Source organism: Aythya ferina (assembly GCF_964211825.1).
Source record: "Aythya ferina genome assembly, chromosome: 12".
In the NCBI taxonomy this organism is placed as follows: domain Eukaryota; kingdom Metazoa; phylum Chordata; class Aves; order Anseriformes; family Anatidae; genus Aythya; species Aythya ferina.
Window position 1 is genome coordinate 7,796,021 of NC_140308.1, and position 13,524 is coordinate 7,809,544.

General features: G+C 33.2%; 1 protein-coding gene across 2 annotated transcripts in view; it reads right to left on the reverse strand.

Annotated features, from left to right (window-relative positions):
• The window catches only part of CDH8 (cadherin 8), a 147,746-nt gene that overhangs the window by 33,328 nt on the left and 100,894 nt on the right, over positions 1 to 13,524 (reverse strand). For both annotated transcript variants that reach the window (XM_084533239.1, XM_084533240.1), the window contains exon 10: positions 941 to 1,062. In XM_084533239.1, coding sequence (XP_084389365.1) covers positions 941 to 1,062 — 122 coding nt within the window. The remainder of the gene's footprint in view (positions 1 to 940; positions 1,063 to 13,524) is intronic.

Sequence of the window (13,524 nt, forward strand, 5' to 3'; positions counted from 1 at the left end):
TTACTGCCTCGTTTTATGAAAGTCTAAATTTTCTTCAATCTTTACCTTGCAATTTATATGACAAGAAATAGTCTTCCCTTATTCTGTACATTTGTCATAAAAATGGATGCTCTTTAAGAAATCTGTTTAATTTCCCTTGAAAAGAGCTACAGGTGTTAAACCTTGCTTTTGAAGTCTAGTTACATTTATTTTACCTTGTAGTGTTTTGTAAATTTCTTTGCCAACAGTCTAATTTCATCAAATTAAGAAGGAAATAACGTGCAAAATCATTTATTTTTTTCTTCCCTGAGACGTAAGAAAAATGTGGAACTCAAGTTCTCCAACACCCTGTCTCTCTTTTAACACATTAAACTTGTTTACAAATTACCTGACTTTCCACCAAGTTCTGGTTTTCTTTCTTTTTTTTTTTTTTTCTTTTCTTTTCCAATTTTCATAGAAAACTGAGTAAGAATTAGATTGAGATAATAACTGAGATATAGACAGAGGAAAATGGTTTTATTGTTTTAAGTTTTTCTTCTAAATTATACCTATGACAAGCTGCAATATAGTTCAATGTCTGAAATGAGATTCAGGCTGAATTATATTTTTAACTATTAAAGTACATGAATTTATGAAGTGATGAGCTCCATCAAAAAGACTGGAAACAGTGGAAGCTTAAAGGCTTTAGATATTTCTTCTGGATATTGACACACTTTTACTTTAAAACTTAAAAAAAAAAAATAAATAAAACATATATGTCCATGTATAGAAAGATCTACCAGAGAACATGATCACAGATATATCTTAAATGAATATTTATAGTAAGCAAGAACATAGGCACATATTTTGGGAATAATGATAAGACAAATTGTCAGGAAGAAACTGCACCCCGTTCTCTCACACAGAATTACTCAAAAATTACTCAAAAATAAATTACTTCAAAAACCGTGGAGATACTTACTTGTCCAGGCTTCCCGTTCTCACATAAAAATGCTTCATGTTCTGACGCAAACTCAGGAGCATTGTCATTTACATCAAGAACTTTGATAGCAACAGGCACCCGGGACACTTGACTGTGGTTCCCTAAGAAAAGAAATCATAGCATAAAAGTTAAACAGATTTAATCTGGGTTTGACACAAATTCTTCAATAGAAACCATACTGTCCATGCTTGATTGGGTTGTCTTATCTGTAATGGATTGTAGAGTTAAAGCATGAGATAAAGATGGATGGCCAGTATTTTATGGTTGAAAAGAATAAATACACCCCTATTGTAAACAGCGTTTGTTGGAGATTAGCTCAGTGAAGACACTTCTTGCACTAAATTGGTAAGATTTTTCTTTGATGAAGTTTGTATTGTTTTATTGATAAAGTCCATTATACATGGAAAAGGGAAGGCTGTAAACAACAGAGATTTATTTCTTTGTTTATCTTTGGCAGAGCACAGAGCATTTTACTCTATTAGTATTTCTGACTGCACATCTATTATTTCTTCATTATAAATACTATTAATGTGGAGACCCACATTGTGAAAAAAGAACGTTGTAAGACTGACATAGGTAAAACTAGATTGCACTTTGGACTAGTAAAGTGCTTTGATTCATGTGCAGCTAACCAAAAATATAACCTGTGATCATTGTTCTTCACTGAAATAACACCTCATCATTTATAATATAAAACCATTTTGCATAAAGGAGTTTATCATTGTAGAGTAGAATAATCTTATTAAGCTGTAAGTAAAGACAAGCTAAAGCAACAGTTTGCATTCTACTTTGAATAAATTTCACTCCGTTTCTAGTCTTTTCTCCAATTCAGCATAGTTAGTTTATTTTAAGAGACTATTAATAAATATTTTAGGTTTTATGATTTTTCCCCAAAAAGCAAATACATGAACTTTACTTAAACTGAGAAGACTAGCTGATTTGAAGTTTTAAAAAATGTTCTAGAGGACATGCATGCCTGTGCAAGTAACCCAATCCTAGTTTCAAAATCCATTTTTTACTGAATATAAGCTTACAGCACAATATTTTATTGCGCTTATAAATTAACAAATTGAATAATTGCACGCTACATGAATTAAACTGCAGGTCAGACTAATTTAGGTATGTGCTTTCACCTAAATTCTTACTACAGGTGAAAAAGCTCCTGCGTTAAGAGTCAGGGGTTTCAATGTTCTTATGTGACAACTTAGCAGTCTATATGGGTTCCATTTTCTAACAATACAGAACTGACTTAGGAGAAAAAAGAATTAATTCTTGGGAGCAGGAAAGAAGTTGCTATTGACTTGTACTCCGTGTACCTGTAATAATAAATTTTAAAAATTAAAGTAGGTTAGGCTTTGCCAGTGGACTGGAGGCCAGTGATGTGGCTGGTAGCAGTCCTACAAGTGGTAAAGATGATTACAGGAAGAACCACAGAATACAGTCTATTTTTGTGTTTTCCATCAAAGTTAGTTGTGTTGTGACTTAATCAAATCCTTCCTCTTGCATATTTTTTTTTCCTTGCATGCTAAAAACAATCATAATTTTTGAGGCTTCATCTATAAAGGCGTTACACTTGCTGGATGGCAGGAAATACTCAAATTCCACCTGTATTGTATATGGAGGATTACAGGACATCAGACTTTAAATACTTCCCATTTGAAGGAGTCACAAGTTTTAGTTTTGAAAAAGATGTGTTACGGAAGAGAAAGAACCTTCCCCCACCTCTGAAATATTATAAGAATAATATTTATATCAGTTTCACATCATATGATCTTACTTATTAATAGGTGAGGTGAACACTTATGCCATGAAATAATAATGTATTTGAAGTCAAATAAATGTTAATATGCAAATAATGAATTCTGAACATTTAAAACACATTTGATCTTAACTTGATAAAAATAAAGACAATGAATTTCTAGCTTATCAGAATTCTCAGCACTAGTGTCATATTTAAACACTAAAGATTTACTTTTATCTAAATTAATGAAATGATGGCAGTTCAAATTTTAAAGACATTACAGAAAAATGTAATTAATTAGATAAGCTTCTAAAGAAATTATTCATGTCCCCTGTGACTGCCCCCAAAATGTTTGTCTTTCATCAGAAATACAAACATTAAATTTAAAGATATTATATTTAGAAACTTGATGAGAATTCATTTAAAAAATTAATCTACTAAACACAAGAGAGGCCCAACTAGTTGTTTGGAAATCTCCAAACAAGGGGATACCCGCTACCTATTAGGGTTCTTGTGATTTTGATGAAATGTATTGCTGAGAAAGAGAGATGGTGAGGGAATTTTATCTACTGCTTGTACTGCCGACCACATGAACACATTGTATTATTTTGTCATTGCAAATTTTTCAATGGATTTTCACTTCATACTAAGTGAAAATAAATAAATAATCACCATAAATAAAAATCACTCTAAGTATGCTTATTAAAACAAACTTATGAATTCTCACTGAATAAATCCTATTTTCACTTGACAATGAGAACACTGACAAGATAAAACAACTCCATCTGCCCATGTTCATACTTTAAGTGTCTGCAAACTTCAGTGGTAGAACATGTATGCTGAGGATGACCTTCTCAAGTTTAAATCCATTGCTGTTAGCAGTGCCCACTGTCTTTGTTTCCTCACAAAAAGTCGGAAACATTTGAAGTTGATCCATGCTGATGTATTAGAGCAAAAAAATGTTATGTTTGCATGGGTAGCTGTCCTGGAAATTTTAGTTTCATTCACATAAATCAGCTGTTGAAAGCATTGGCAGTTTCTGAACTGCCTGTTAATCCTTGACTTCTGCCAATGTCCCCTTCCTAGGAGATATGCTCTCCTTGTTCACCTCCACAGACAGTTCTTTCCTCTCAAACATTCACCCAGGAATCTACCTCTGAGTCTTGCAATACAAATACATGTACATCATTAGGGCCATCACTTGAGAAGCAATGTCTTAGTTAGAAAATTTAGGACATTGAAGCATTCTATTTAAAAATACTGAGCAAAATTTCCACTAGTCTAGTTTACCAAAATCATTTTCAGGGTAAAGCTGCACAGAAGGATTTAGTTTCTAATTTCAAATATATTCAGCTAGTCTTCTGTGGACAGCACTGCCACAGCAGAGCACGTAGCTATAAGAAACACATATGCAAATTGTGTAGATAATTTCCTAAAAGTATAGCTCTTTTATGTGCTGCACTGAAGTATCAATTACTGTTCACAGTTCTAACATCCAGCAGTCTGCTGTAGATGAGCACAATGCACACATGGAAAAAAAAAAAAAAAATATATATATATATATATAGACAGGCAAGACAGGTATAAGGAAGGTGTGATTCAATGACAAGATTCAATGATAGGTATAAGGCAGGTGTGATTCAATGACAAAATAAGTAGTGGAATGAATTGGTAATAATAAAGAAATTTCCAAATATAAGCTTATAAGTCCATGTGAACTTAAAAATGTATATTGAAAGGTTTAAAAGCTTTTAAGATGCCTTCTGCTCTTCTTTTAAGAAGCTCTTCTGTTTTTCTCCCTAGTTCTCAAATTGTATTTGAACTTCAACTGCTTCAATTATGCACCTTGCTAGTAATCATCTCTGAGTAAGATACCATTGAAACACTCAGGATTAAAAAGTGCTGCAGTTTGATACAAAAAGATGAGATAATCAAATTATCAAATAATTCAGATGAGATAATCAAAATCAAATAGAAAAAAAAATCCTATGTTCAAGGCATTTAGTGTCTCCAAACTTAATTTTTTGTAGGTTGCAGATCAATTCTAGTTCTTACTAGTCAACTTCTTTCATCCTTCCTGAAAAAAACTACGTATTTGAGAAGAACATGTGTATCACTGGAGATTTCTAATGCAAAGCATAGAAATGTTAACATCATTCCTAGATGCAGCAAGTAATACTAGGAGTAGTTAGACCTTAAAAACAGATTTGGGGTCTTATTCCATAGCTGGCAGCATATAATGTCAGTATTCAGTTCCCATAAGCATTTCTTAAATGCTTCATAAACATGCTTAAAACACTTCTCTACTGTCTTTCCTTGATAGATATATGTACCAGTTATCTTAAAGAGCAGTGGTCTTTACAAAAGAGAATTACTGGCTGAAAAAAAAAAAAAAAATCATCATTTATTTAACACAAAGAAATCCAGTATCATCCACTTCTCCCTTATTTAATTAAAGCATCCAAATCACATCAAGGTTCTCTTTAAAAAGTCATAAACTGTCTTGCATTTTAACTAAAATGAAGTACCTGAATAAAAGGTAGACTCCTCGAAAATAACACATCTTTTATTATTATTATCATCATCATATGGCTTGGAAATAGCTATTTCATGCTTCTCTGATTCAGTGAAATTTCTACTCTAATAATATTTTAAATTAGAAGTGCTAGTTCTAACAGAGAAATCAAAACAAAATCTGAATCACTGACTTACTAAAAACAATAGCACTTGTTTTACATCTCTCATACTTCAAACTTATTAAGTTGTATTTTAACAGATCTGTTCCCCACGCCTTTATCAAGGTTTTATCTGATGATTTTAGTAAGATAATCTACATGCAGGACAAGTTTATTTTTCCTTTTTGGCTTTATGTTGTCATTTTCTTTGTGCAATCATTTACCTCTAAAACACTGCAGCTTCTAACAATTCTTTTGCCATATAAAACTGACAACTCTGCTTCAAGAATCCTGTGAAACAGAGATGCTATTGTGAAACTGAAACTTTATTTATGTTGAAGTTTAACTGTAAAAATCATATATAGCAATAAATACTGTGTTCATTTGTCTGAAGTGTTGTGTAATGATCTGATTCAAAAGAGATTGACTGCCTGATAGAGACTCTGAAATTCTTTTAAAAATAACATACCATAAGCTATTTTTGAATTTAGATAAAATTCAAACAACCAAACCAGAAAGAAACAAATAAACAGGACTGGTCACCACAAAGACTTAAGAACACTCCCATTCTCAAATTTTTAAAGGATGAGAAAATACAAAAAATACTGAAAGTTGTGGAGTATCTGTAAAATAACATAAACATATCAATGCACAGTAGAATGCATTCTGAATAAAATGCTAAGACAAGAAACAAACCGTTATTCAAAATTTATATTTATTTCAGCACACTGTAACATATTAGAGGAGTACAGATTTTGGTGAGCCTCTGCATGTTCATATGTGTAGGAAGGGGGGAGAAACAATAAGATACGAAACATATTTATTGGTTTATTCCAAACATATTTCTTGGTTTATTCTATGGGAGAAAAATAACAATGGTATTGAAAAGTTTTGTCACCTTTCAGTAGATCCCTCAGTTTATTTTATTATGGTCTACAGATGAAAGAGGAACAAGTCAAGAACAAAGCTATGCTACCGTCTGTTTTTATTTCCTCATGAATAGACTGATAATTTTAACCAAGGATTTGCTCAAAATACTCCACTTCCTTCAGTTTTGTTCACTTTTCCACCTCTCATTGCTATGAAAAAATATCCTGCAAAATGCATGCTTCCACATTTGTATGGACAAATCAAGGAGAACCATATATAGTGACTAACCAGGTAGAATATGTGTTTTAACTGCATATTGTGGAAAGGAGGACAAGGGGGGTGGGTGGGAGGGAGATCTGAGGACAGGCTACATTTTCAAGCAAATGACTTCAAAGATGAATTTGTATTTAAAAAGTAATTTCACCTATAAAGAGTGACTAAGATCTACCTACCTTTAATAAATACATAAAATGTATGGATTACGATAAAAGGACAGATTATACTTTCAGTTTGCTGCTAATATAAAAAGAGAAAAGAAAGAGTAAAATTTCTGTGAGAGATGGACAAGCCATGACAGAAACCATTTCTCACATAAAGCCATATTCGTCGAGCCTCACTCAGATACTCATTTTCTTTTTCTGTGTTTTTGTTTGTTTAGTTGGTTTTGCTTTAGGGCACAAAAGACATACAAAAATATTTAATATAGCCTATAATGAATAGAAAATTTGAATCAGTTACCTGAAATTTGCAGAAAAATGAAACATGTCTGCAAAAAGACCAAACATCATTTTCTTATCAGTGACATTCACCTAACTCAGCACAAAGTCCTTTGCTTGCCACTGTAGTAGCAAAGTAATTCAAAATGACTGCTTTTGTATTTACTTTTCCCTTTCACTTCAAGGTCTGATTCCACTTCTACTGAAGTTAATCAAATCTCTTTTACTCTGAAAGTTTAATCAAGTCCTTGTCTTTAATATTACATGATCTATTTCCTACATTTAAAGTAATATAAGAATTAAAATTTAAATATAATTTAAATTAAAGCTATGGCCTCAAATTGGTACTTTGTTAACTTCAAACGATCAACATGGGTATATAAACTTGATAATAAAACAATATATATATGTATTAAAGTATATTATTTTCATATAGACAATATATATTGATGGAATCAGCTCCCATTTTGCATATCTGAGGGCAGGCAATCATTTAACATTCAAATGCAAACTCTTTGTTATTTTTCCACCATTTTCAATGGTTACCATTAAGCTGTGTAGTTATTCATCAGCCTAACAAATAGTAACTCTATAATTACCTTTGATCCTTGGTGAATTGAAAGATCCATTTGCAAAACTGGGAAATGTTTGTTATTCTTTGTAGAAGTATCATATTTTGCTTGGTGTATATGCATGACTGTGTCTTGTTTGAATGCATAAAGAGAGATCAAGAGGGCTCGGAAAGGCAAAATTAGATTGGAGCAGTAAAACACCCCCTCAAATGCAGTTTACAGTTGTGAAGTGTCTCCTACCAAAACCCTAGCTATATGAGAAAACCAAAAGATACCATTCTGTTTAAATTTTGCCATCCAAGTTAAAGAGGAAAAGTTACCTGGTGCTGCAATATGACTGAGAAACAGGGTCCATGGTAAGATTTGTCATTAACTGAGCAGAAGATAAACCAATGATATGAAACCTAAGTCATATAAATCTTAGAGCTGGAGGGGAATGCCAAGCCTAGGCAACCCTCCCCTTGTGCCCCTTCCCATAAACCCAACAACCCAGAAACTCAAGTTTCAGGTTATCATAAATCACTTTCAATGGTAGTCTCCCTTAACTCACAGTATTTGTGTTTTGAAAAATCCACCTTAGGGTTCACCTCTTTCTATTCTTTCTCATGGACTTGGAAAATAAAATGCTAGAAGATATACTAGATATTAGATGTACTAGGTAACGTGAATGCTCATTACATTTAACCTACATACTGCATAAGAGAGTGATTAGACTGCATGGGGTATGCACAAGGAGAGAGACGAATGAATATTAAAGTCGGAGGAACAAAGGGATGGGGTAAGGCTTGAAAAGAGATTTAGAAGGGGCATCCTAATCAGAAACTATAGCACCTTTTCAATATTTGAGTAGCAATTACGGGTACTTGTCTCTTGTCAGAAGCTCTGGTTGCAAACAGCATGTCCTTAGAGACTGTTCTTCTGCATATCTAATTTTGACCACAGTGAGCTTTATATTCATAGTGACACATAATCAAGTTATATGTGACACATCAATATGAGTAAACAAATACATAATTCAAAATAAATTATTAGTATAGCTGCTTAAGCGGGTTGTATTGGAAGCTGCTATAGTCATGTCAGGTTCATGACAATGAAAACAATGCTGTTTTATTCACAGATCCTAAATAAATCCTCAAGGAAAAAAAAATTGTACACTGCCAGCATCCTTCCACCCACACATCTATCCAGAGACCAAACTGAAACAAATGTTGGCAGAAAACAACCTATATTTCTGATACAGTATTGTTATTCAGCCCTATTTTTCTCTAACGAGGATGCAAGTCAGGCTGTAGTTTGCAGCTATGTCATTTTCAGTAAATTAACTGCATTATATATGTAAGAGGTGAACTATTATGAGTATGGAAATTAACAATACGGTTTAAGTTTTGACAACTATTAACAGTGGATTTACAAACCAAAAAGAAAGGAAGGTTACAAATGTTTAGAGTTACACAGTTACTTTTGTTTTTTTTTTTCAAAATCAATGCAAATAAAAGAAAAATCCAGATCAGTTAACATGATAAAAATATATATATATCACTTCAAGAATAAGCAATAGCAAAACTAATCACAACTGAAACCTCCAGAAACATCTGCAACTAGGAAACACTATTCTATAGACCCTCAATTTTAGCAAAAGGCAGTCTACTCTAAGCTTCTGAAAAGCTTTTTTCACTTCCTTGTGGCAGCTACCAATAAGAAGGACAGAAGAGTTAGGAAAACAGGGAACCACAGAAAACTATTGGGAAACACATAGAAAGAGAATATCCCGAGTTGAAAGGGAACCATAACAGAGACTCACAGTTACAGTGTGATGGAAATGCTACTAGATGATTACTTCTTGTAGATCCCAGCACCACATACCTAATTAGGATTCCAGATTTTTGGAGGCAGTGTAATGCCTTAATTGTTGTGAGGAAGGAATAGGTTTTCATTTCTAAATATCACATTGAGAAAAACGTCTAGAAAATAATATGGTGCCATTAAGTGGCAGAATAGGATCTGCCTCAAAAAATAAACCGGTGAACAGGCAGGGAGAAAATTATTTGAAGAAAAGTTTAAGTCACAACAAATATACAGGGACACAATTTGCTGCTGTGTTGCTTGATTCCACGTTAATCAAGAGAACCGTGCTAGCATGAAAGAGTCAGAAATCTGGCCCACACTTTAGAGCAATTACATTGTTAATATGTTAATACATCATGCATATTAAAATGTTATAAAACATTGACTCAGATATGCAAGGTCTTCTTGTCAATTATAATTAGCTTTGAAACTTTATAATGACTAACAGCAATAATAACAATAAGCAGACTGATAGAGAATAAGACGTCTGGAATATTTTGGGGTTACTTTTACTGTAAATGATTTCATGAGTGAAGTCAAATAATTAATAGCCCAAATAAAACCTCTCTCTTCCTTACTGTTAGTCAAAACATCAAAATACTTTAATAAAACTTTTTATTAAACAAGACCTTATCATAGAAGTATTTAAATTTAATCATTTTTAGAGCTCATATTCCTTCCTGGGACTAACTTTCTTGATAGTGTAATTTATTGATCTTATGTTTCCCTTCATGGATAAAATATTGCTGGATGGGCTTGACTTGAATCAGATTCTAGAAGTTTAGCAATCAAAAATTCATACTTGCACACCACCAGCAAAAAGGTGTCCCCAGCATACCTGTATATACCTTTTAAAATCCTCTGTTTTTCAGACAGAAAATACCATCATTCTTTACCAATCAGAAACTTTACTAGAAGCTCAAAGCATACTGCTCTGAGTAGAGTCTTTATTCTAGGGAAAAAAAAAAAGTGCTTAAAGAAGATTGACTAAAAAAATAATAATCCAGTTACAAACCTCTACTCTGACCTACTCTTATGCTTCAGTCTTACAGGAAGAAAAAAAAAAAGGTGGAGATTTTAGATAGAGTCACATTCTTCTTAGAAGGAGTATATAAATTCTTATCAAACTGGATTCATACTAGACAGTATTTTTAAGATGAATCATACTTCTTCAGAAATTTTTGTTCAAGTCTTCAAAGTGCAGATGGCCAATTGTTGGTTGTTCAGTTTATCAATGTGCACGTTTTGCTAATATTGTAGGTATACTGTCACTTTAAGCATTCCTCCAGTTTTCTGTAAGTAATTAACAAACATGCTTCACATACGTTAATACATTTTCACTAATGACCCTTCTGCTCCTTACTTGAATACTTACCTGTCTTGTGGCCCACAAAGACTAAAATACCATTATCTAAAATTGTGTTATATATTTAAGTGGTGAACTGACATTTTCTCACCTAAAACACCACTTAGTTTCCTAATCTTTTGCATTTTGTTTTGAGCAGTGTTCTCAAATTCCACTGTTTTTGTGGAATCAATGTTTGCAAATACAGAACTGAGAAGTCTAACTTGGCTTTGTAATGCCCTGAAACCAGAATCTAGACTATACAGATCTCTGTCCTTTTCCTTGCTGTAAGTATGCTTATTACCTCCTCAGACTTCTTTCCCAGTTAATTACTCAGATGATTTATTCACAGCTGCCTTACATGCTTTCCTCTGAAACCAGAGGTTACTAACTTGTATGCAGTTCCCCACACCTGAATTTTAATTCTAGCTCCTAAACTAGCAAGCCCAATTTATACAAAGATTGTTTCATAAGTGCACTCCTTTCCCATTCATATTCCCTCATAATACAGCCTCTGCCACACTATTATCCATGTGGATCACATCTCCTGCCATTCATGAGCTGAGAAAAACACTAAGGGGAAAGCTTACGATATCTCTGAACGTACTTCAACAGCTGAGAGCTGCAAACCCCCTTCAGCCCTCCACTGACCAGTGGCAAATTCTCTATGACCCATCAGAATCTATGGAGTTCTGTATAGCCCTGTATTTATGTGCAAATGAATAAAAACTACCTTACTGAATTCTGTTAGTGCAAAAATGATGGATCACCTAGTTTGAGTTCCACTAAGCCAGAGAGAAAAGGGTCAAGCGAAAAAGGTTAATATCCTGAGCTTATCCTGTTTAAACCTCCATAAAGGCTTATTTTCTTCTCCTTCTAAAACTTACTGCAATTTACTCAGCCCTAAATTACAGGTAATTATATGATGCACCCAAGTAACTCCCTAAAATGTTAGAATTATTGCTAATAGTGCCTATAGTCATTTTTACAATAAAAGGCTAAATAACATTAAATAAATTAAAGCATGAGTGAAGGTATTCATGACATTAAAATGTACATTGTAGCTGAAGGCTTATTCTGAAGAGTAATTACGTCTCTTTTCCTTTTTAATTAATGTCCTTGTTTTTTTTTTTTTTTTTTTTTTTTTTTTTTTTTTAAGTAATATACAATATAGATAAATTTTAGTAAAGCATGTGTTGGGTGATGATTCAATTATTGTATTTATATTCTTGGTAAACCATAAAAAGTCTTCCTGGCTTTATGCCCTTTCCCATTAGGTGATAAAATTGCCTCATACTTCTTCATTTCTAAAGAATGTAGTTGGTATTGGTAATTACCTTTGTCAGATAGAGCCCACAGGTTTGTCCTTGAGATTATTATGCTCTATGCCTGGAAAATATTTATTGTGGTCAAATTACCATTTCCATTTCAAGATCTTGTCTATCTTTTCATCTTCTGTTTTGACTAATAATTCATGAGAATTTCCACTAGTTGTGGCAGTTCTGGTACTTTGCCAAACACTGTGGTGGAGGAAGGTGAGGGCTAATTACCCCACTGGTATGCTTTTTGTCTGGCAAGTATAGCTGAATATCAGGGGTCACTTGATAAAAGCAGTCAATCAAAGTCAAAATAATAGCTCCATGACTACACTGCCCGGAGAACATGGGAAAGAGAAATTTCATTAAAAAAACCTCACTCAGAAATACAAAACATGGCTAAAAGCATTGTTTTGGGCTAACAAACATCCTCTCCCATGCCAGCCTGAAAGGATTTGTAATTCCCCTGCTGACTTGTTGCATGTCTGTGCGTGTGATACAGTGTGAGAAAAGAGAGAAGTTTTGGAAGAGCCTTCGAGTAACATGATGAAACAGAGCAAATGGATGCACGTTTCATCTCTCTATCGCCTAGTATATCTGAAAAGGCTGGAGTCTATACTAATTGTAAAGTAACCTGTCTATGCTTGAATATACTGATGCTCATTGTGTTCTTGACAAACTTTAACTGAGATTTGACCTGAATGAGATTGCAGAAATCCAGTGCTGCTCATAGTCATAAAAAGGCTAGAAAGAAAACACAAATCTTGAGTAGCCCACTCACTGTTATTTCAGGAGAACTTGAGAACTTTAAAGGGATCATCATTTATTTGTCTTTAAAGTTTGTGAGCCATGGTTTCTGTTATTTGTTGGTGTGTTCTTCACAAATCTCATTTGCGAATCTTGATTGCAAATTGGAATATATTTATTTTTTCTTGTTGAGATATGTGATATTATTAAATGAATTTCCACTATGTAATACACGTATTCCTGAGAAAATGATTACTTCACTTTTTAAAGAGAATACCAAATAAGCATTGTTAATAATGGATGTATACTTTTCTTTTCTTTCTTTCTTTTTTAAAGAACTGAAATTCTGTGTCTCAAACAAATCTCAGATACAGTTTATGTGGAATGAGAATGAAAATATCAGGATATTCATATTTAAATTGGAGGAATATTATGCAGTTATGTTACTAACATACTTCTTTCTTGCTTAAGTTAGCTTCTCAGGGATAAGTCTCTACTTTGATTTCAAATGACATTTTTTCTCTATTTATTGCCGCTCTTGTTATATCAATTAAAAAGCAACGACTGAAGTATAGGGAACTTCCTTAGTATTAATCAGACATACAGTAAGGATGCTGAGGAAATATCTGCAATGTGGCTCTTACAGACATTAGAATATAGAAATGGGAATCTATGGATCTGGAGGTATAAAGAAGACAGAGCATAATTACTATATACCTTGTACATGTGTGACAAT